General features: G+C 33.5%; 2 protein-coding genes across 4 annotated transcripts in view; both read left to right on the forward strand.

Annotated features, from left to right (window-relative positions):
- The window catches only part of LOC145316288 (immunoglobulin domain-containing protein oig-4-like), a 29,585-nt gene extending 13,636 nt beyond the window's left edge, over positions 1-15,949 (forward strand). The window contains exons 3-8 of one of the 2 annotated variants that reach the window (XM_080156716.1): positions 12,619-12,699; positions 13,213-13,335; positions 13,680-13,740; positions 14,284-14,319; positions 15,106-15,192; positions 15,847-15,949. In XM_080156716.1, the coding sequence (XP_080012842.1) occupies positions 12,619-12,699; positions 13,213-13,335; positions 13,680-13,740; positions 14,284-14,319; positions 15,106-15,192; positions 15,847-15,876 (418 nt within the window). In that variant the 3' untranslated portion in view covers positions 15,877-15,949. Of the gene's footprint in view, positions 1-12,618; positions 12,700-13,212; positions 13,336-13,679; positions 13,741-14,282; positions 14,320-15,105; positions 15,193-15,846 lie in introns of both variants that reach the window. The other variant, XM_080156717.1, reaches the window with a different exon arrangement.
- Positions 15,950-16,945: 996 nt separating this feature from the next.
- LOC145316287 (solute carrier family 49 member A3-like) lies at positions 16,946-24,639 on the forward strand. Of its 2 annotated transcripts, XM_080156713.1 has the most exons (9): positions 16,950-17,110; positions 17,810-17,925; positions 18,633-19,262; positions 19,842-19,970; positions 21,160-21,239; positions 21,722-21,936; positions 22,403-22,504; positions 23,757-24,001; positions 24,425-24,639. In XM_080156713.1, exons 2-9 carry the CDS (start codon positions 17,861-17,863, stop codon positions 24,540-24,542), a joined length of 1,584 nt encoding a protein of 527 aa, XP_080012839.1. In that variant the 5' UTR covers positions 16,950-17,110; positions 17,810-17,860; the 3' UTR covers positions 24,543-24,639. The 2 variants fall into 2 exon arrangements, with proteins under 2 accessions (XP_080012840.1, XP_080012839.1); XM_080156714.1 differs by lacking the exon at positions 24,425-24,639 and having other exon boundaries at positions 16,946-17,110; positions 23,757-24,005.
- Positions 24,640-24,687: the final 48 nt, after the last annotated feature.

The raw sequence follows: 24,687 nt of genomic DNA on the forward strand, positions 1-24,687 counted from the left end.
CCCTACCTCCCTGGGTAGAGTAAAAATTGTCTACAGGGAGGGAACAATGGACGAAAAATTAAATAAATTATGTCTATAATAACATGAGAAGGACAGTAGCACCCTGTAATCGTTATCAGAAAGTCTGAACGTTAATTTGGCGAGGCTTTTTACATTAAGAGTTAAGACAATATACATTAATAACATACACAACGTTATTGTTTCTAAGCAACAAATAAGGTAATGTGGTTATAAAACTTTGGTTATCTGTGTAATTAACAGCCCAATGACCCCTACCTCCCTGGTGAAGTATTATTTATCACATCGTTTCAAAGGCACTTTCCAGGGATAAAAAAACTTTTATTACAAGATTAATTCAAGAATTGTTGGTTCTGGTAAAAAAATTTATTATTGGTGGAAAGTTATCTATAAAACGACATTATACATAATTTTAAGAGTTTCTCAGAAATGGTTTTTATTTTTTATATCGCGGAAATTAATTAAATTCACAGCCATACTGGACAGAGAGAGTAGGGACAATGACCTGTTTATTACACTAGTCCCCAAGGTTTTATAATAACGTTTTCTTATTCGTTGGCTCAACAACTTTAGGAACTTGATTTTAAATTTTGATTAATTAATTTCTTAGTATAGTGTCCAAACGTTTCACCCACTAATGGTAAAAGACAGGGGTATTTTGATTGGTTGGTTAATTAAGTTGAGTGTCCAAACGTTTCACCCACTGATCGTATTCTATAGAAGGGGTATTTTTGTGTATGAAAATTGGGAATGTTTATTAATTTATTGGCCATTGTCTTATCCCTTTAGATCCCTACTTTATAATGGAATAGTTATTTATCGCATCGTATAATAAACAGTTTTCTTCGGATATAAAAATTGTTATTCCCGCGTTTCGATTATAATCCCCTGGATTAGAACCGGTTCTAATCCATACTGAAAAATAATGTATAGCAAAGTATTACAAACTGTTCTCCACGAGTAATAAAATAAAATTATCCTAAAATTAAAATAAGTTTTGTTAGCCAGGGCCTTCGACCAATCAGAGCTTACGAAACTGGTTTTAATCTTAAATTTTTTAAAATTTAATATCTGTAGAAAGCTGAATATTATGATGCGATAAATAATTATTTTTTTATATAATCATATCCTTACAATAAAGTAACAGGATGTGTGTTTGTCTGTGTGTCTGTACCGAAGGATCTCACTAACCGCTGAACCGATCGGGTTCTCCTTTACAGGGTAGCTTCTCATAGGTCTCGGGAAAGTTTATAACACAACCCTCCTAAAATTAATTGCCCCTAGAAAAAAAATTACCCGCCCTAAAAAAAAATTTATTTAGAAAAAAAATAAATTAAAAAATGGGGTCGGGTGGCGGGACCCCCCCCCCACTCTAATAAAAAATTTTTACTTCTTAAAGAGAATCTAAATTAAAAAATATGTTTTGAGATTCAACTCCCCCCTCCTCAAATGCCCCTAGAGGCCTCTAGGGGCAGAGCCGCTAGTAATATATAATACAAAGTAGAACAACGTCTGCATGTCTGTCTATTTGTCATGAAGGATCTCGCTAACCGCTGAACCAAATGGGTTCTTTTTTTACAGGGTAGCTTCTCATAGGTCCCGGGAAGGTTAATAACTATTTTTGGGGAAAGTACCACCACATATACTCATCCATATGAAAAAACTATGTCTAGCACTGAATTATATCCAGCTTTCTACGGATATAGAATGTAAAATCATAAGATTAAAACCAGTTTTTTAGCCGGCTCGGGGCTAAAAAAATAGTTTAAATCTTATAATTGTACATTCTATATCTGCGGAAAGCCGTTTATAATATGGTGCGAGAAATAACCAACATAAAACTTTGGGTACCAGTGTAATTTATGGTCCAATGACACCTCCCTTCTTTTTGCTCGTACATGTACATCAAACGTTTTAAGTACCAAACATTAACCTATTTATAGTATTATGCAAGTTCGTTATCCAAACATTTCTTATATTTGTTTCATATATATACCTAGTAAATGTAAATAACAAAATGGTTAGCTTTTGAAAATGTAGAAAGCTTTGCGTCAAAATAGTTTTTAAAACACATATATAACACACGCAATTATGGACTATATGTACTGTATATCATATATTACTGAAATAAAGTAACGCTCAAATGTGATCCAAAAAACAATAAAAATATTAATCTTTTAGATTCCTTGTATCTGCCGCAATGGTGCGTCCTACGTGGATGCTTCTGATAACCACTTTTGTTGGGCTCTATGAGTTCTAGAAAAAAGTATTTATTGGTCAAGTCCGTAAAATGACTCCCAGGACTACTTCAAGGGGTCGAAAAGGTTCGAATTAAGTAATGGCCAGAATAAAACAAAATTTGGGTATTTTGACGGATTTATAGCATTTACTTTATTTCAGTAATATATGATCATTTAAACTTAAGAAAACAGAGACTTACCTTATATTTAATAGAATAACCATAGTTTCCTTTCAATAGAGCTTGGCTTGAGTAAATGATGCGTTGTATTGATTTAACTTTACGATTTTCTACAATTCAAATATTCTTTAAAGTATTATTTAATAGATAGAATATTGATCTGTTAGAAAAATGTATAGTTAAAATAGAAATAGAATTCACTTGAGAATATTTCTTTTATTATCCAATAACTCGTAACTGTAGAAACTAAATTGCAAAGATTTATATAACAAATACATCTTTACTCTAGGAGTAACTTTGGCTCACTGACGCGCGGCTGACCCGACACGCTAGCTATTGTCTTGACACAATCTATGACCCGGCACGACACACATAGGTATACGCTTACACATACACACACACACGGAAATACAAACACATTCACAGATTTCAATTTTATGTTTGGTATTGTAAGGGAAAAGACAATTGACAAATAAACTTTACTTAAAATTTAAAGCAACCAAATTTTGTCTGTTTAGTTATATTTTAGAGCTTTCACAGAAAGTACTTGTTGAGCACTGCCACCCTTTTATTTTGTAATAACAATTGTAAAACTACCTGGCCTCACCCCAATATAATCAAATATTAACAAGGATGACAACATCCATAAAAGCAAAGCACTGAAACGGTAAGACAAACAGACATTAACATTTGTATAGTGTCAGAACTGAATAATTAGAATATAAATGTATAAAAGTAGAACCAAAATTGTAAGTAAATTTGTTGAAAAACTGCTTGATACTGAATAATGTTTATGGACATACTTACATCTTTAGGACTTGATTATAGAGTTGCTTCGCTTATAACAGTATACTTTGTTGTCCAATGAATTAATATACCAAAAAGATAAGTCGGATGGTTAGATCACATGAAAATTTGTTGTTAAAAAAGTAAAAAAAATCAACATGTTTAAAATGGACGTACGGACATTCTGGTAATGATTATAGAGTTGCTACGCTTTCTAAAAGCTATCTGTTACGGACGTACGGACGGACTGACCCTAATTATAGAAAAGCTTCGCTTTTAAAAATAAGGGTCATTCTTTTTATTTTTGGTTTATTTACTATGGGTAAAAAAGCTTGGACACTGTTATTCTGTAACAAAGCAGTCAAAAGTCAATGTAAGTAAGTACCCAAATTACATGGTTTTCAGGAAGACCGGACATCTTAGGCTTTTCATTACACTTGTCCTCAAAGTTTTATATTAATGTATTCTTAATCGTTGGTATACTTTGGGGACTTTTATTGGATTTTGATTGGTTATTCATTAAGTATAGTGTCAGTGTCCAAACGTTTCAACCACTAATGACAAACTACAGAAGGGGTATTTTTGTGTATCATTATTTGGAATGTACGTCAATTTATCAACTTTTGCCTCATCCCTTTAGATCCCTGGAGGTTAAAATTTCAATTAACGTTTCAAAAGCTTTTTTGCCAACGAATAAGGTAAAGTAGTTAAGAAAATTTGTACATACTTTAATTCAGGAATCTTCGGGGATAAGACAATGAACATATGATTCTACAATGATGTTGAATCAAATAACCCCTGTTGTACATTAAAAATTAAAAGCTTTGGGCACTACAAGATATAAAATCAATCAAAACTCAATAAAAGTATCAAAAGTTTGGGTATAGTCCCTTTCGTGGCAATGCACCTTAAGGGGCGATTCTTCGTTTTTTTCACAGCAGCTTTTCTCCTATTTCTATCCCCTACGGGGGGCTCTAACCCTGCGGGGCCAATTGCCTAACTCGGTGGGGCAATCACCTAACCTAACCTAAGATAATCTATCAAAAGCCATTTTATAAATACGACGCATCGCCCCTTGAGGGGCGTTGCCACGATGGGGACTATACCCAAAAGTTTTTAAGCGGACCAAAGAGCGAGAGTGGTAATAAACCTGTGTAATTTATTGTCCTTCTAACTTCTTGGGTAAAATTGTAATTTACAGTCCAATGTTGTCTCCCTCCCTGGGTATTAGTAAGTGTTGTCTACAGGGATAATGGATGAAAAATGAATTAAATTCTATCTTTGATATCACGAGAAAGATAAGAAAAGGAGAGTATAAATATCAGAGAGAATTTTATTTCTCATTGTCCAATCCCTTGCGAAGCTTCTCTGTAACGTCTGTTCATTTATATTATGTCATAATTTTCCTATAGATTCAAACTTCAGGTAATGATTCCTGTAACAAAATTTAGATTTGGAAAGCGAAGCATTTCTATATTATTATCAGAAATTCTGAACTTTGTTTTGTTTTTAATTCCTAGAGTGCCGAAGGCCCGGTCCAACAAAACTGGTGTTAATATTATGATTCTAATTTTACTATTGCTAGAAAATGTCTATATTACGATACAATACATGTTTTTTTTTCAGTATGGTTAAGCACCGGTTCTTATTCAGCGGATATTAATCAATTGTGAAGCCTATTGGAAAATCAAATAAATTACGGACTGAATGATGGACAGGCAGAAAAGTGAATTGTAGAGTAGCTTCGACTTCTATTCTTTCTTAGTTGTTTCCAGAGAGGGAGAAGACAATTGACTGTTTATTACAATAGTCCCCAAAATTTTACAATAACGTTTTCTTATTCGTTGGTTTTGGGGATTTTTACTGAATTTTGATTGGTTGATTAAATTGAGTGTATAAATATTTGAACCACTTATTTTAATCTACAGATGGGGTTATTTAGCGTGTCATCATTAGGGATGTGCATTAATTTATCGACCATTGTCTTATCTCTTTAGATTTTAATCAATTTTAGGCATATTTTTTGGTGGTATCTAAATTTTTTTTCTTGTGGACAGGCCTTTTAAGTGAATGCTTTTCATTACACTACAACAAATTCAGTTTTAAGTCCTATGTATGTGTTATAACATACAATATAGGCCAACGTTAAAATTTATCTGGAAGTGATGGGACAATGGCAGGTTGATTATTATACCTTTATAGATAAAAATGAATTGGTTTGGCAAGGATAATTAATATTCCATCGTCTTTAACCATTATCCCAGAGTTAATTAAATCTACAGGCATTTGAATCTAATTTATGAAGCTATTTATAATTTAAGTTTAAATCTATTTTTACAGTTTTGATAAGCAACAAGAGCGGGAAAATGTTGCTTTATCAAGATGACTGAAGTAAATAAATTTAATGTGTAGTAATTTTTTTCTGTATCTATGACTGTTTCTTGTCCAGATGAATTTAAATTTGAAGCGCTTTTTTTATACTTTTTAGTAGCGAAACATCTCAATAATTCAAAATGTCCGTATTTATGTCCATCCAATTGTCCACCTGCCTTGTTTGTTCGTCCGTTTGTCTGTCTGTCCGTCTGTCTGTCTAGCCGTTTATCTGTCCGTCTTTTTGTCCGTCTGTCTGTCCGTCTTTTTGTCCGTCTGTCTGTCCGGCTTTTTGTCCGTCTGTCTGTCCGTCTGTTTGTCTGTCTGTCTGTCCGTCTGTTTGTCCGTCTGTCAGTCTGTCTGTCTGTTTGTCTGTCTGTCTGTCTGTCCGTCTGTCTGTCTATCCGTCTGTCTGTCCGTCTGTCCGTCTGTCTGTCTGTCTGTCTGTCCGTCTGTCCGTCTGTCCGTCTGTCCGTCTGTCCGTCTGTCCGTCTGTCCGTCTGTCCGTCTGTCCGTCTGTCTGTCTGTCTGTCTGTCTGTCCGTCTGTCTGTCTGTCCCTATTTCTGTCCATCTGTCTGTCCGTCTTTTTGTCTGTATGTCTGTCCGTATGTTTGTCCGTCTGAATGTCTGTCTGTCTGTTCGTCTGTCTGTTCGTCTGTCTGTCCGTCTGTCTGTCCGTCTGTCTGTCCGTCTGTCTGTCCGTCTTTCTGTCTGTCCGTCTGTCTGTCCTTTTGTCTGTCCTTCTGTCTGTCCTTTTGTCTGTCCTTCTGTCTGTCCTTTTGTCTGTCAGTCTGTCTGTCCGTTTGTCTGTCCGTCTGTCTGTCCGTCTGTCTGTCTGTCTGTCTGCCTGTCTGTCTGTCTGTCTCTGTCTGTCTGTACGTCCGTCTGTCTGTCCTTCTGTCTGTCCTCCTGTCTGTCCGTCTGTCTGTCCGTCTGTCTGTCCGTCTGTCTGTCCGTCTGTCTGTCCGTCTGTCTGTCCGTCTGTCTGTCCGTCTGTCTGTCCGTCTGTCTGTCCGTCTGTCTGTCCGTTAGTCTGTCCGTCTGTCTGTCCGTCTGTCTGTCCGTCTGTCTTTCCGTCTGTCTTTCCGTTTGTCTTTTCGTCTGTCTGTCTGTCTGTCTGTCTGTCTGTCTGTCTGTCTGTCTGTCTGTCTGTCTGTCCGTCTGTCTGTCTGTCTGTCTGTCTGTCTGTCCGTCTGTCTGTCCGTCTGTCCGTCTGTCCGTCTGTCTGTCTGTCCATATGCCTGTCTGTCCGTCCGTAAGAAACAAATTAGGGAAAACATGATATTCTTGGTTATAATAGATAGATAGCTGCTTTATTTCATAGAAATTTTTAGTCTTTTATCTTATTTTTTCTCTAGTGACACTTCAGGTACAAGTCCTCTCCACTTAACCAACCCTTTGATTGCAGTACCTTAGTCTGAGAAATCCTAAATGTGCATGATAATGAGTTGGGCCTATTTGGGCCAAGGCATACCCCTTACTATTTATGTTGCACATCTCACATAGCAGCTGTGAGAGCCATTTTTAATGTCTAGATATGAAGTGGTATTGTACCGAGATTCGATCACTTTCCGACAACAAGTGGATGCACTACCTGTTGAGCCATGGTCGCAGTTTTCTCTTATTTAAAGGGCAAATATAGATTGAACATGATATGGCCTGAAAAAAACGTGCCATTCCATAGATTATAAATAACTTAAAAATATTGACATATTCAATTGTATAAGTCTGTTTATAGCTTAAAACCCGTCAATCTGAAGAAAATATTATGTTATTAGTGTGGTTCCCTAAGAACTCAAACACCCTAGCATCACACAAGGCTTCGTGGCAAGGTTGAATTAAAAAGCTTTCATTAAATGATAGTTGTAATAATGTGGAAACCAATTAATCAGGGGTAAATATACCCTCCTTCTACCTTCATAAAGTGAATTATTTAAAAGTTAAAAAAAACATCAAATAATGTAAAAAGTAAAAAAAAATGAATTAATCAAAGATCTCTGTACTGAAAATAAACTTTAAGACGTATTATTTACCCTGTCAATACTCCTGATGCCCTTCTACGCAAATTATTTTTACGCTTTTTAAAAATTAAATAAACTAGTATATAATCTAAAATAATAAACATTTAAATTATCTTTTAAGGTGCGTGTTACTGTAATAGTCAATCAAACTTAAGCAAAATAGTCAAAAAAAGTCTTGTGAAGGGCTAAAATAAACGATTTTGTTGGCAATCTGATTTATTATATGTTCAATTGAAACAGAAAATTGCAAAATCTACTTAAGGATTTTTTTGAATTTTTAAATTTGGCATAGATATTCTAAAAGTATGTAATGGCACCTTTGATATAAGCTTATATCATATCAAACCTATATTTGCCCTTTAAATGAAAATAATTATTTTTAAATCTATTATCCTATTCTTCATATAAAAGCAACAGGATGTCTAACTGTTTCCCTGTATGTCTCCATGTCTGTCATGTAAAGAACTTTGCTAATTTCTGAACAGACATTGTTTCTCTGTATGGTTTTTTAAAATGATCTTCTCATAAGTCCTAAGAAGGTTTATTTCTATTTGAAAAGGGTACTACACTCCTCCAAAAAATAATTGTTCCTAGAAAAATTATTCTCCCCCTCCCTGATTTTTTTAACTTTTTTCTTTTAAAACAAAATTTTGGGGGAAGGCCAATTTACTATTTTTATCACCCTTCAAGTGCACCTAGAGGCCTCTAGGGGTCATATCTTTTGGTATACAAAAGAGTAGTGATGATGATTGTAGGCGAGCTTGGTGATGTTTTGAGCACAAGTTCTATCCAGGTCACCTTTGAACATACTCTGCATTTTGAATTTCAATGTAACCCACTCAATCGCATCAGATAACCAACCCTTTGATTGCAAAACTATTGTGATTGATTACTAGTAAGTAATTTATCAAAAATTTGCTTGATTTGGTATATAAGCCAACAAAGCAATCATTTTCATTGATTGCTTATGAGAAATTTAACAAAAATTGCCTGATTTGGTATATAAGCAAAATAAGCCTTTATTGTGATTGACTGCTTGTAAGTAATTTTTAAAAAAATAGCATGATTTGGTACATAAGCCAAATAAGCAATAATTTTCATTGATTACTTATAAGTAATTTATCAAATAATTGCATGATTTGGTAAATAAGCCAAATAAGCAATAAATGTAATTGATTGCTTGTAAGTAATTTATGAAAAAATAGCATGATTTGGTATATAAGCCAAATAAGCAATAATTTTCATTGATTACTTATAAGTAATTTATCAAATAATTGCATGATTTGGTAAATAAGCCAAATAAGCAATAAATGTAATTGATTGCTTGTAAGTAATTTATGAAAATATTGCATGATTTGGTAAATAAGCCAAATAAGCAATAAATGTAATTGATTGCTTGTAAGTAATTTATAAAAAAAATAGCATGATTTGGTATATAAGCCAAATAAGCAATAATTTTCATTGATTACTTATAAGTAATTTATCAAATAATTGCATGATTTGGTAAATAAGCCAAATAAGCAATAAATGTAATTGATTGCTTGTAAGTAATTTATGAAAATATTGCATAATTTGGTATATAAGCCAAATAAGCAATAAATGTGATTCATTGCTTATAAGTAATTTATGATATAATTTTATGATTTGGTATATAAGCCAAAGAAGCAACAAATGTGATTGATTGCTTATAAGTAAGGGGTGTCATAGCTCAGTGGTAATGCATTGAGTTATGGTGATGAGAATTCAAGTTCTAGTCCCCATGTGGCAACTCTAATTACTCAGTTGAATACATTCAGGCAACTTCATCTGGTTGACTTTATTTGGGACACCTGCCATACTCGGCAAAGGCGAGGTAATAATGTGTAGCTCTCATGATATAGCAGGTCAAGTCATAATGTGCTTGAACGTGGAGCTTGATAGCCCTAGTGGCTATACAAAAGTTTCTCAGCCAACTCCATGACTACTTAGGTCCAAACACTAGGAAACTATGGCTAATCAATCAATCAATCAATTTCTTATAAGTAATTTATGAAAAAAATTGCATGATTTGGTATATAAGCCAAATAAGCAATAAATGTAATTGATTGCTTATAAGTAATTTATCAAAAAATTGCATGATTAGGTAAATATGCCAAATAAGCATTAAATGTGATTGATTACTTGTAAGTAGTTTATCAAAAAGTAGCATGATTTGGTATATAAGCCAAATAAGCAATAAATGTGATTGATTGCTTGTAAGTAATTTATGAAAAAATGGCATGATTTGGTATATAAGCTAAATAAGTACTAAATGTGATTGATTGCTTCTAAGTAATTTATCAAAAAAATGCATGATTTGGTATATAAGCCAAATAAGAACTAAATGTGATTGATTGCTTATAAGTAATTTATCAAAAAAATGCATGATTTGGTAAATAAGCCAAACAATAGGTAATAATCTTCTGTTAATTTAAAATATAGTTAATAATCAACCATTAAGAGTTATAAAAAAAAGTGGTGATTGCTGGGACCTTGGACAAAGTAGCCTTGGACAAAGTAACCTCTGGACAAAGTAGCCTCTAGGACAAAGCTCTTGGGACAATTACTTTAGAAAAGTAGCTTCCTAAGGAAAATAGTCTCCTAAGGAAAGTAGCCTCCACTTTTAATAAAGGTCATGGCCACAGAGCTTGGCCCCCTGGCCTGCCTAGCCATGGGCGCTTTGCCACCTATATTAGCCTATAACCTAACCTAACCTAACAAATATATGGAATAAAAAAATATATAATTAGAAGTTTATGTACATTAAATATTCATACATAGGTTAGGTTAGGTTATAGGCTAGGGGGCCAAGTGCCTATCTATGGGCCAATGGGCTGTTTATTAAACTAGTCCCCAAAGTCACCAAATAGCATTTTCTTATTTGTGGGCATAACAACTTTTGAGTATTTTTTTGATATATTTCTTATAAGCAATTAATCACATTGATTGCTTATTTGGCTTATTTACCAAATCATGCTATTTTTTTTATAAATTACTTAGAAGCAATCAATCACATTTATTGCTTATTTGGCTTATTTACCAAATCATGCAATTTTTGATAAATTACTTATAGTAATCAATGAAAATTATTGCTTATTTGGCTTATATACCAAATCATGCTATTTTTTCATAAATTACTTACAAGCAATTAATCATATTTATTGCTCATTTGGCTTATTTACCAAATCATGCAATTTTTTGATAAATTACTTATAAGTAATCAATGAAAATTATTGCTTATTTGGCTTATATACCAAATCATGCTATTTTTTCATAAATTACTTACAAGCAGTCAATCACAATAAAGGCTTATTTTGCTTATATACCAAATCATGCAATTTTTGTTAAATTTCTCATAAGCAATCAATGAAAATTATTGCTTAGTTGGCTTATATACCAAATCAAGCAAATTTTTGATAAATTACTTACAAGCAATCAATCACATTTATTGCTTATTTACTAAATCATGCAATTTTTTGATAAATTACTTATAAGTAATCAATGAAAATTATTGCTTATTTGGCTTATATACCAAATCATGCAATTTTTTGATAGATTACTTATAAGCAATCAATCACAATAAATGCTTATTTGGCTTATATACCAAATCATGCAATTTTTTGATAGATTACTTATAAGCAATCAATCACATTTATTGCTTATTTGGCTTATATACCAAATCATACAATTTTTTGATAGATTACTTATAAGCAATCAATCACAATAAATGCTTATTTGGCTTATATACCAAATCATCCAATTTGTTGATAAATTACTTACAAGCAATCAATCACAATAAATGCTTATTTGGCCTTTATACCAAATCATGCAATTTTTGGATAAATTACTTATAAGCAATCAATCTATATTTGTTGCTTATTTGGCTTATATCAGCCAAATCTTCTCTTTTTTTCATAAACTGCTTACAGGAAGGAAGGGATTAATTATTACTCCTCCTTCTTTTTCTTCACTTCAACTTATATAAGCCACTTTTACTGTAAATGACTGAGTATTTATTTACTCCACCCTCTTTTATCTCACAAGTAAGACCAAATTGTTGTAGAATGCTGATATAAGTAAGCAATTAGTATTCTTTATGGCTTATCAGTAATTTACCACAAAAATGGCACAATGGCACATTTAAGTAAGCCAAAAAAAATGTTAATTGCTTACTTACACGTTTTGAGATTACTAGGGTAGGATATACGGGGATATATTGACAGGGGAAAACTTTGTTGTCAATGAGATTACTAATATGGACCTCATTTATTGGTCAGTTCGTTCATCTAGTAGGAAGGGAGTGGATGGGGTAAAGGGGTTGGAAGGAAGGACATGAAAACCTGGTGTAAGATCAAAGTAATAATATTTCTGTGTGTGTGTTATGAGTCAAACAACAGACATTGCTTTATTTACCGGCGCTTATGTTGTGTTTGTTTGTGCGATATGGATCAGGCTTAATAAAGCCTTTTTGACGATTTCCCTCATTTTGCTACTGGATAACTTAAAGACTTATTTGGGGTTTGAGTGACAGCACATTTTTTCCACTCGGATTTTTTGTAAAAAAAAAAATATAATCGAAAAAGGGTAGCTTTGTTAAGAACCATGATAAAAAGAACGACAGAAACGATACTCCGCTATATATTGTAAAAAGCGAAGCTTTGCAATGATTAAGGACAGTCCGTCCGTCCGAATAAAACGGATTATGCTCTTATCGTTAATTTAGGCATGTTAGAATTTGTTCCTGTGACAACAAGGTACAGTATTTCAGCGTAGTATCTCTATAATCATAATCAAGTTCTTAGAATTCAAGTATGTCCTTAAACAGTATTTTGTCCTGTATTTTGCAACAAATTTGTATACTATTTTGTTTAGTCTTATACATTATTACTCTGCTTATTAAATTCTAACAATTGTTGATATTGTTTGTCAAACAGTCTGGTTTTAGAGCTTCGCTTTTAATGATGTTGCCATCCTTATTTATTTAGGAACTACATGGCCAAATACAGTTACCATCACCACCATCCCAAGCTAGATGAAAGTATCAACCTTCACAATGGAGGATTTAATCAGGAATTTTTATCCATAGTTTTTACTTAGGAATCTGGGATCTAAAGGGATAAGACAATGGCCGATAAATTGGTGTACATCCCAAATGAAGATACACAAAATTACCCCTTCTGTAGATTACAATTAGTGGTTGAAACATTTGGACGCTTAATTTAATGAACCATCCTATCAAATTCAATAAAAGAACATAAAGTTCTTGAGCCAACATATAAGAAAGCGTTATTATAAAACTTTGGGGACTAGTGTAACAAACAGCCCTATGTCCTCTCTCTCTCTCTTAAAACACAACCATCGCAAAAAGGCTGAGTTGAAAAATTATTCAGTGACAACTTTTTTCCTACACTTTTTAAGAAACTTTATGAATATAAAAACGCAAATTTAAAAAAAAAATTTAAACAAAAGACTTTTGTAATAATTGGGTCTGGGCCAATTTGAAAACTATTTAAGTATATATTTGGAAAACCAAATATATTCTAAAAGGCATTTGAAGAATGAAATTGGATAAAAATATGTCAGAGCTGGAGTTTTTACAACAACAGACAGGCGGCTAAAATTGTGAAATCTTCACATTTTCTCAAGATGTTTAATCTTGGAAGGAAAATTAGTCTGGTCTGTGTAGCTGCAGGAAATCCAAGGTAATTATCAAAAACTAGTGGCTACGCCCCTAGAGGCCTTTATGGCTATTTGAGGTGGTTTGGGTGGGGGGGGGGTCATAGGTTCATTTGGCCTCTCAAGACGAACGAAACTGGTTAAAATTTCATATCCGCAGAAAGCTGTCTATATTACGATGCGCTAAGTAACTAATATATTACTTTCAGTTTTATTTTGAACGGCCAACAGCTTTTGCAGCTTTCTTGTTAATTTTTCATTAACCTTAAAAAACAAAGAACCTAAAAATTTAAAAACTTCCATATTATTTAACACTACCAATTTTTTCATCTAAATGAATTGATCATAACAACCAATCTTTTAATTTTAGACCTCGGATAACTTGGTTGAAGGATGGAATTGAAATGGCTTCTTTTTCGGAAAATGAGCATGTAATTGTTGGACATACAAATATTTTTTTAAGGCGTTAAATAACAGGGTTCTAAAGGGATAAGACAATGGCCGATAAATTCATGCTCATCCCCAATAATGATACACAAAATCATCCTTTCTGCAGATTAAAATTAGTGATTGAAAAGTTTAAACACTCAACCTAATGAACTAACCTATAAAAAATTCACGAATGTCCCCAAAGTTGTCAAAAAGCCAACGAATAAGAAAACGTTATTATAAAACTTTGGGGACTAGTGTAATAAAGAGGCCATAGTCCCCTCTCTCTTGGTTAAATTGATAGACAAATTTTAAAATCCATATTAGACAAGGACATAATTTTAAATTTTCCCATTCAAACTAATTTTTCTCCTGCAATCTGCAATTTTTAAATGTTCGATTTTTTCGTAAAAACTTTGAAATATATTTAAAATCGCTTTGCCTGATTTAATTAAAATTTATAAGATCTAATTAGTCAGGAATAAAGTATTTTTGTTTTAAAATAATCATTGTGTTAAACATGCTATATTTACTATTTGAATCAGATCTTTGAGTGGAGGGTAAAGAAACATAAACTGAAGGTAAATTTCAAATCAAAATCTTTTCCAGTATGGCTTTGAAACCGATTAATATCCGCTGGATTATAAACGATTCTCAACCATACTGAAAAATTATGTATAACATCGAATTACCAGCATTTTACATTTTGCTAACATTTAAAAAATCATAAAATTAAAACCAGTTTGTCTTTTCGGGACTACCAAAACTGATTTTAATCTTATAATTTTTTATTTTACTATCCACGGAACGGAAAGCTGTCTATAATCGCTGCAATAAATAACTATTATAACCCTTGTGGAACAACTAAACTCTCACCCTTTCTCTTCTTAATTTTAATTATCTATACTCATTTTAAAATCTATTCTTAAAAGCGAAACTATTCTACATTTATAGAATCGACCATACTTCATAACTTAACGGATAATTCTAATCGTTAATTTCTAATATAATTGTCCAATCTATTTTTTTTTTTAAATAACAGTTAGGTACAATTGAGAAACGAGAATCTGCCCTATAACTGACATTGTCCGTTTCTGATAATTCATTTAAAGTGCCTGTGGATATTGAAAACCCCTCCCCCTTATCTTTAATATGAATTGAAAAAAGAAGTGTAATTTTCTTATGTCTAATTTTTGCAGTGCCCTAATCCTGTAGGTATAGTCTAGCCCTGCGGGTCTACCCAGAACCCAATAAAAACTAACCTAAACAAACAAAAACCAACCACTTCCCCTTGTTTTAAAATTAAGGAGGGGAGGCTAATGTGATTACCAAGTTACTTTAGAGGAAAATACTTTTTTTTAATTCAGTCCAAAGTAGAGATAGATCCAGCTATGCAGAGAGACGCTGGGTACTATGAATGTCAGGCATATAATAAATATGCAGTCGATATTAAGGTCAGTAATTTTGATTTGGAGGCGAATTACAGACAATTTTTACAAATATTAAAATAAAAATCATAAAAGTAATACCAGTTTTGTCAGCCCCTAATGCCGAAGGCCAGGGCTGGTTTTAATCTTATTATTTTTCATTTTAATATCCACGGAAACAGGGGCGTCCAAGCTTTTTATTTTGGGGGGGGTAAAAATTTTTTAGGGTGGGGGTAATTCGTTTTTTTGGGGGGGGTAAAATGGCGCAAATTTTTTTTACCCCCCCCAAAAAAAAAAAAATTTTTACCCCCCCTGAAATCTGTTGGCAGGGGTAAATTTAGTTTAGCCCCCCCAAAATTTACCCCCGTGGTAAAATTTTTGGGGGGGGTAATTTAAATTTTATTAAATATATAGTATTAAAAAAGCGCGCGAAGCGCGCAAAAATTTTTTTTATTAGAGATTTTATATTTTGGGGGGGGTATTTACCCCCCCCAAAATTGTTTGGGGGGGGTAAATACCCCTCCTAAATGGTAGGGGGTGCCTACGGCACCCCCAGGGTAGGGGTAAATTTTAAATGGGGGGGGGGGGGTAATCGCTCCATTACCCCCCCCCCCTTGGACGTCTATGCACGGAAAGCTTTCTTTTATACGATGCGAAAAATAACTATTCTCCATTTTTTAGGGTTTCCTGGCAAAGTATGAAGTAAATTGAATTCGAGTATACAAAACATAATATTGTAAAATTTTACTTTAATTGTTGTTATTGTAAATATAATTTGTACATATAACAATTTTGTTGATATTTGTAAAAATATGACTATGATGATATTATAAGATAAATTCCAATAAAGGATACATGATTTTTCAGTATGGCTCTGAACCGGTTCTAATCCAACAGAACTGATTGGTTTTGAAGTAATACTAGAAAAATTGATATACCTCAATGACAGCAAATATTAAATTTACCAAAAAGATGTTTATAATTCTGTGACTACTTCTGTCTGTTTTCCAATATTTCTTCTAAATCAAGGCTCGGTAGCCGCGCTTTAGCCGCGACAAAGCCATGGATTAAAACCTGTTGGATGCTTTGAAAATTGTTTTTGAAAAGATTGATTGCCATTTGTTTGGTTAAATTAAGACTTCCAGGTGATTTTTTAAATTGAAAAAGGTTGCTTTCCATGAGACATACAAGAGACTGACGCGCGGCTGCCTAGCCTTAGTTTAAATTTCCTAACTTAACGTGTAAAAATCTTATAATATTCAGTTTCTATAGGTCTTCGTAAGATATTATATCATGGTTTTCTTCTAAATGGTTATGAACTATTTATTGTCAAGTGAAACATAAAATAAAGCTATAAAACTAATTGTACTTTGTTCCTATATACTAAACTTATCTCTAAAGTATGCGCACAATTCATTATTGATAAGTTCTATTACATAATCTATAAATAAAGAAACAATAACCTTTGGAAAAACATTAATATTAAGTACAAAACTCTACCAAAAAATATTAAAAAATAAATTAAAGGAAAACTGTGTTTGAACAATCAAAATATATTCAATTTGTAACTAAATGTTTGAAAAATGATAAAATTACAAAAAAAATCATTTTTTGTCTTCTAATATCCAATTTGCTTAAAAAAATTAAATTAAGTGACCCATATTTAAAGTTAGAAACCTGTCAAATGTTATTGATAACTAAAATAATTATGCAAACAGTTTATTTCTTTTTCATCTCCCCAATATTATTTACTTTAAACAGTTCATGAAAAAAAAACCTTATCTCGCCAAATTTGCTAGTTATTAAGCAGTATCCTATAGGTGGACTTCACGTTGTATTATACAAAATAAACAGTGCTTTTGTGAAAATAACGATGTAAAAACGAATTATTTTATATAAATATAGGTAGAACAATATAGAAAAAATAATAGTCAGTGAAACCAAAAAGGAATATTTTGCATCTATAACTTTGAAAATTCAATATGATAAAGCCCAGACAAAGAATTTTATTTACGACATAATTTTTTTGAAGGAAGAATAATTTTATTTGATTCATTTGATTTAAAATTGTAATACCAATTTCATTTCCAAAATTATTTAATTTGTGTTATAAATTAAATATAAAAATCCCTTTAAAAAACTGACATTTTCCATATTTTATGCCTTTTTCACAGTTTCAAAACTAAATATAATCTTTTATTTTGAAAGTAGCAGGATTTGCTTGTGTCTAAAATATCTCATCAACCGGCCATGAGACCGATACTTCTTACAAATATATAGTTTTTTTTTAGTGAAGCTTTTCTACAATGGAAAATTCCTAGAACAACAATGTTCAATATCAAAAGCGAGACATCTCCATAATCAAATACTAACAATGAAAGTATGCCCTTTTACAGTATCCTCTATTGACGCAATTTTGCAACAAATTTAAGGTCAATTTTGTTTAGACTTACAAATTAATGTTCAAATTAAGTTCTGACACTCTACAAGAGTTATTGTTCGTTTGTCCTTCCTTCGGATTTTAGAGCTATGCTTTTATGGATGTTTTCATCCTTGTTTTTACTGCAATTAAGAATAGTTTAAACCCAACATATAAAAGAACGGATTTAATAAAATAACAAAAATTAATGATGCAAAATATTACAAGGTTGTCCAAATAATTATATCAAAAGACATAAAAAAATATTTAAAAACAATGGTGATCCCCGACCAACACAAAGTTATCAAGAAACAAGTTATCTACAAAGTTTATCCAGAAAGGTATAATTTGCGCCTTTTCAAAACCACTATAATAATTTTTCTCGTATTTATTCGAATCCGGTGGATAGGAACCGGTTCTCATCCATACGAAAAAACTATGTCTAGCATCGTATTATATCCAGCTTTCTACGAATATAAAAATGTACAATCATAAGATTAAAACCAGTTTTTTTAGTCCGTGCCTTCGGCACCTGGGGGCTAAAAAACTGGTTTTAATCTCATAATTGTACATTCTATATCCGTGGAAAGCCGTTTATGATACGATGCGAGAAATAACTATTCTCGTATTCATTCGAATCCGGTGGATAGGAACCGGTTCTCATCAATACGAAAAAACTATGTCTAGCATCGTATTATAAACGTGGAAAGCCGTTTATAATATACGATGAAAGAAATAACTATTCTTGTTTATTATTTTTTTATATTAACCCTATTACCATTCCCCATCCTCCCTCCTATTGACAACCTTGGTCTTGTTGTACATACGTCTAAATTGTTACTTTTTTAGAATGATTAAGAATAATATAAATTTTATTACATTTTCTAGGTTTTAATATGTTTTTGTGTAAATATATAAAATAAGGGTATAAATCAACTCATTAAAAATAATAAAGTATCTGTAAGTCAAATTATCTTTTTAGGTTCATATAATTTTTTTCATATTATATCTATAAGTAAAACAAAAACAGCAAACTATAAATTTACAGATGGTGGTTACTTGGATCAGTAATCCTGTTGAATCTTGCCAACTATGCTCACTGGATAGCATTCCCGGCTGTCGCTAAAAAGGCCGCAGCTTACTACGCTGTAACCGGGGACATGCTTGACATGATCCCGACAGTGAGCTATGCAGCAGGTGTCCCCACCTGCCTCCTTGCCACATACTTCGTGGAGGCCAAGGGTCTCAAGTTTGGCCTTCGCATCGGCTCATACCTCACCGGCATTGGCGGATTTTTATGCTGTATTAGCACATTTTACGGCATTAACCAGTACATACCAATTGAAGTACAGTTTTGGTCGGCACTGGTCGGTCAAGCCTTGACTGGCATAGCCTGTCCGTTCATTTCCTGTGTTCCAACAAAGATTTCTCAGCACTGGTTCGCGGATAACCAGCGCACTATGGCCACAACTGTTCTGGGCATGAGCTATCCACTCGGCATTGTTATAGGCCAGGGCATAACCCCGTGGATTGTTAAGGGGCCGGAGGACATACCCATGATGAACACAGTGTTTTTTGTACCCGCATTTTTTGGTGCTGTGTTGGGAGTATGGAAAATCAACTCTGACACTCCGCCCACACCACCTAGCAAGTCAAGTGTGGCCTGCATCTCAAGAAAGTAAGTTTGAATACCAAAAACCCGCGGCCGTAGCTCAACACTTAGCGCATCCGCTCGTCGTCGCGGAGTTGATAGGTTCCAATCTTTGCTACAACCCGCCATAACTGAAGAAGTAAAAATGGTTCCCACTGCTGCAATGTCAGGCACAACTCATTATCATCGACAGTTAGCAATTCTAAGCCAATGGTAGTGCTATAAAAGGGTTGGTTGTCTGAAAGATGTATGACTGGTATGACTATATAATCATGCGCAGCATTAAGCAAGATTTGGTTCAGCGATAAACTAAAACAAGATCTCGTTGTGTATCCCGTTTTTAAGGCTATCCGAGGCCAAGTTTTAGTAGCGAGTATACTCTATGAATAATTATGTATGTATTCCACTCATATGTGTCTACAGTGGTTATTTTTGACGGTTTTATAGGAAAAATCAAGTCTCGTCTTGTCATCCAAAATAGATCGAATAAATTTCGGTTCGGTCTAATAAGCTTTACGTTTAGGAGAGTTATATGACTTCATGCAGTAAGTTAACGACATCTTTCAGTACAAAAAAGTACTTTATTAATATTTTTATATTATGAAGGTTACCATATTTGAGCACTCTGAAGGAGGTGTTTACCAACAGAGCATTTGTGATCATTTTCTTCTTTCTTGGCGGGGCCATGTCATTTATTTCTTGTCTAGCTACAAAAATGGAACAGATTATGTGCAGGTACATTTTTAATAGTTTTGTCTCGTATTCACTCGAATCCGGTGGATAGGAACCGGTTCTCATCCATACGAAAAAATTATGTCTAGCATCGTATTATATCCAGCTTTCTACGAATATAAAAATGTACAGTCATAAGATTGAAACCAGTTTTTTTTAGAACACAGTAATAGTGTCTGACTGATTATGAAGTAACAAAAAAAATTAGCCAATGAGAGGCCGTTATTGACCAATGGTAAAATTTATAGTAGCCTCTCATTGGCTATTTTTTTTGTTACGTCATAATCAGTCAGACACTATTACTGTGTTCTTTTTTTTAGCCGGTGCCTTCGGCATAATCTTATTATTGTACATTATCTATTATTATATATCCGCGGAAAGCCGTTTATAATACGATGCGAGAAATAACTATTATCGCATCGTATTATAGACAGCTTTCTACGAATATTGAAAAAGTGTAAAACAAGTTTTGTTAGCCACGAGGGGCCGAATGACCGGGATAACAAAAATGGTCTTAATTTTATGGTTTTTATCTTATCATTCGCGGTAAATTGTCTTAAACACGGTGCTATACAAGATTTTTCAATATGGCTGGGAACTGGTTCTATCCCAGCGGATATTTGTCGGTATAGAAGCCATACTGGAAAAACGATTAATACATTTTTTGTGCGAGAGGAGAGGGATTAAAAAATGATCCTAACCGTCAGTCGCGCCTTTGTAGACTCTTAAATATCAGCTGCGGGGTTTATATAAGCCATCTGATTAGCCCCAGCCGCAGTAACAATCGGTGCATGCCACAGCAAGCCTTAATCTCCAAAAGGATCTACAGCAGTTCACTGTGAAATATTCCTGGTAACGATCATCTTAATTACATCAGCCTTAAAAGTTCATAGATTTTTGGAGATTGTTACCAGCAACATTTTATCGTGAACTGCAGAAGATCGAGAAAAAAATAACAACCTCACAAATAAATATGTCTAGAGGGATCTCTAGAATGGCTGGACACAAAGATTACGATAAAAGGTTTTGTAAAAATATTGAATATTATCAGGAAAAAGAAAATTGTGATAAATTTTAATAAAGAAAATAAAAAGTACGAAAGTGATAAAGTTAACCTGGCTAAAATAACTAAATTGACGAAAATTTTTCTCCTGCCATAATATCCACTGTACATTCTATGTCCATTTTTTAGTGTTGGTTACAGTGACGAGCTTGCTGGTATGTGCTGCTCACTTGTTATTCTCTCTGGTGCTGTGGGCACAATTGTTCTTGGTAAGATAATGTTAATACAGATTAGACAACTTCAATTTAAACATACTAAATGGCTTAAAGAGAGTAAAGGTTTTTGTTTTTTTGCTTACCAGCAACCACAGAACCTAATGAGTTCTTAATTTTAGGGAAACTCCATATAGTTCACAGAAAGGTTTAAAGCCATTTCATTTCAGGTTTTAGTTTTTGGATGGAATAGGCTATTTTAGCCTCCTATATGCTAGTAGCGCACTCGCAGTCTCTAGTTATAGATATACGAACTATTTTGCCTTCCACTTATATAGTCAGATAATTAAAATTGATTAGCTATGAGAAAATAGATATTTTCTGAAGTTTATTGTACCATAACATGCTGTTATAAAAGAAGACAAAATGTTTTTTAAAGGCTAAAAGTAAATTTATTTTAGTGAATCCTGTTCTACTTGTTCCTTGGAACAATCTTCTACGATATGGTAGGGTGTCTCCAATATTTACATTTTTTCTAGGCATTGCAGCCGAGAAAACCGGAAGAATGGTTGAAATAACCAAAATTTGTTGTTTTGGTTCCATCACGTGCATCCTTGTGATGTCCTACCTCTTGTTGATGCCTGACATGTCGGAGTACATCATTGCTGCCAGCATACCTCTGGGCATCTTCGCTCTCGGAGTATTCCCTCTGGCTCTGGAGCTAACTGTAGAGGCAACATTCCCCTCTGATCAGGTAACAAAATGGATTGTAGGATATACGTGGATATTATGACAGGGGAAAAATAGCCGTAAATTTAGGTTGCTAACAGACACATCATTTATTGGTTCATCCAGTAGGAGGGTAGTGTGTGGATGGGTGATCTTATTTTAGCCAGCTACAAGTTTCACTTTATTAGAGTACATGATGATCTGGTGTAAGGTCCAAGTATTAATAAATCAATTGCAGTAGTGCTAATCTGTAATACAAAGTAGTGAAATGTATTCTGTCTGTCTGAAGCTTGTGATCTCGGTAACCGCTGAACTAAAGAGGTTTTACTTCTAATGGAATATATCCATTTACTGATTCTATGGTGGTTTTAAACTTTATTTAAGAAATTGACAAACAAACTAAAACTCTCCATCTTATTTTTAACTTATTTCGAAATAAGGAGGTGTTTCTATGCCCTAAAAGGAAACTTCCTTTAAATTTTTAATTATAGGCGACGGTGACATGCTTTATCTTCTTCTCGTCGTCCATCCAGGGAGTTATGATGATGATGACGGAGACCTGGTTGGGGAGCACTCTTCCTCCACATCTGGAGGCAGGACACATTCATATTATAATATCTAGAAAACTCCTTCAGAGTGCTGCAATTCTTCCTATTTATAATACTAGCGGCTTCGCCCCTAGCCTCTAGGGGCTTTTCCCAAGAGGTTTTATCAAACTAATTTTTCGTGTTTTAGATTTTAAAGAAAATTTTTAAAAAAAATTTGGGGGGGGGTATTTTCATTTTTTTGGGGGTTAGGGGTGTCCCACCCCCCAAGAAAATAGTTATAAACCTTCCCAGGACCTATGAGAAGCTACCCTGTTAAGGAGAACCCGATCGGTTAATCGGTTAGCGAGATTCTTCGCTACAAACAGACAGACAGACAAACAAACAGACAGACATCGTTCTACTTTGTATTATAGATTTAATTTTGATTTCTTATACTGTAAAATTTTAACAGCGAAGCATCTCGAAAATTAAATCAAATTTAATATTTCCATTATAGCATTTATATTAATTTTGTGACATTTACATAGAATCTTTGTTCAGACTTTTAAAGACTATTGAATTCTAAAACTTCTAGATATCAATCGTTAATGTTGTTTAATCTTTGCTAGATTTTATTTATCTTGAAATCTATTTATCCTTCCAAACTATTTTAACCAGTTTCACTTTATTAGAGGGCATGATAATCTGGTGTGAGATCCAAGTAATAATAAATCAATTTTACTACATCAAATCATTGGTTAACTATTAAACTAAATATGATAATTATTAAGTTCTAAAAAAGTACAGTTGCTAAACTCTAAATTTTGTACACAGTACTTTAATATTTTTCAAGGTTACTTATCTTTTTTATATTTATTTACAATACAATGATGCATTAGAAAATAACAAAATTGCAAAGTAAGATAATTATTAATAGGAACTAATAGCTTTTACAATACACACGTGGCTTAGCAACATTCTCTTTGCACAAAGTATCCTATAATTCGTATAATAGAGTGACAGGATCTATGTCTGCATCAAAGGATCTCGCTAACCGCTGAACCAATATGGTTCTCCTTTACAGCGTAGCTTCTCATTGGTCCAGGGAATGTTTACTGCTATTTTGGGGGAGGGTAACCCCACCCTCCAAAGAGAAATACCCAAAATATGCCAAAAAATATTTCCAAAGTCCAGCCAGGCGGCGCCACTGTATGACTTACGGGTTTTCCTTTCCTACAAGGGTGCGAAGTTTTTTTTTTTAAATTGAAAGTGGATAGGGGGGGGGGTTGAATAAGCATAATTATGAATGTTGAACTAGGGAATAGAGACCTGTTCAATGAGCCACGACCACCACTCCGTGTCACAAACTCCCGGAGTGTCCAGTACAACCTCCGCCACAACCATGTTCACCTCTGGGGCTGCGCACAACATGGAGGGGAAGCTGGAGCCGAAGGACTACACCACGTATCTATTGTTTGTTGTGGTGTACCTAATTATTTTGGTGCTTATCTATCTATTCTTCTTTAAGACAGAGCTACGCAGAACAAATGCTAATATTGAAAGGTAATGACAAATATGCATCAACCTGTTTCATAGCAGAAGGACTTAGGGTGGTGTCAAAAAAATTGTAAGGGCGCATTCAGAATTTTTAGGTGCTCTCCGCGCACATCTTTAGCAAAACCCTGATTTCGGTTGATTCTCAGAGTTTTAGAATCACGTAAATAATTCATCTGTTTACAAATTTGGGTATTTTTATTTAACATTAATTGGTTGGTTCCAAACTAGTAGTGTACAAAACTATTGTTAAAAAAAATATAGACACTACTATTTTGAAAAACACTGGTCAAGATTAATTAACAGTCCGCAAAATTTTAAGGCATCGAATAAGTTAATAATACTTTGGGTACCATTATAATTGCAGTTTAATGACCCCTGTCTCCCTGATACTACTAAATATATTCTACTAACATTTAACTTTTTGTTCAGGATCAAAAGCTTGCAGAACCTTCTAGACACAGATGATGTAGACATAGAGAGATTACTTCCTGGAGGACTCACCATGATTAAAGCTAAATCCCCCAGGAAAAGATTAATAACATGTTAAAATAAAAGTTTTGATATGTAACCAGAATTTTAATTGTGCTATATATTAAATATTTTGTACACTGAATGAATAGGTTGTAAATAAAAGTTTAATGAATTTTTGCTTTTTTGTCTCTTAGTATACATATTTTAAAAGCAAGGCTTTT

The sequence above is a fragment of the Acartia tonsa genome, chromosome 4, assembly GCF_053477335.1.
Source record: "Acartia tonsa isolate MP-2025a chromosome 4, ASM5347733v1, whole genome shotgun sequence".
Lineage (NCBI taxonomy): Eukaryota > Metazoa > Arthropoda > Copepoda > Calanoida > Acartiidae > Acartia > Acartia tonsa.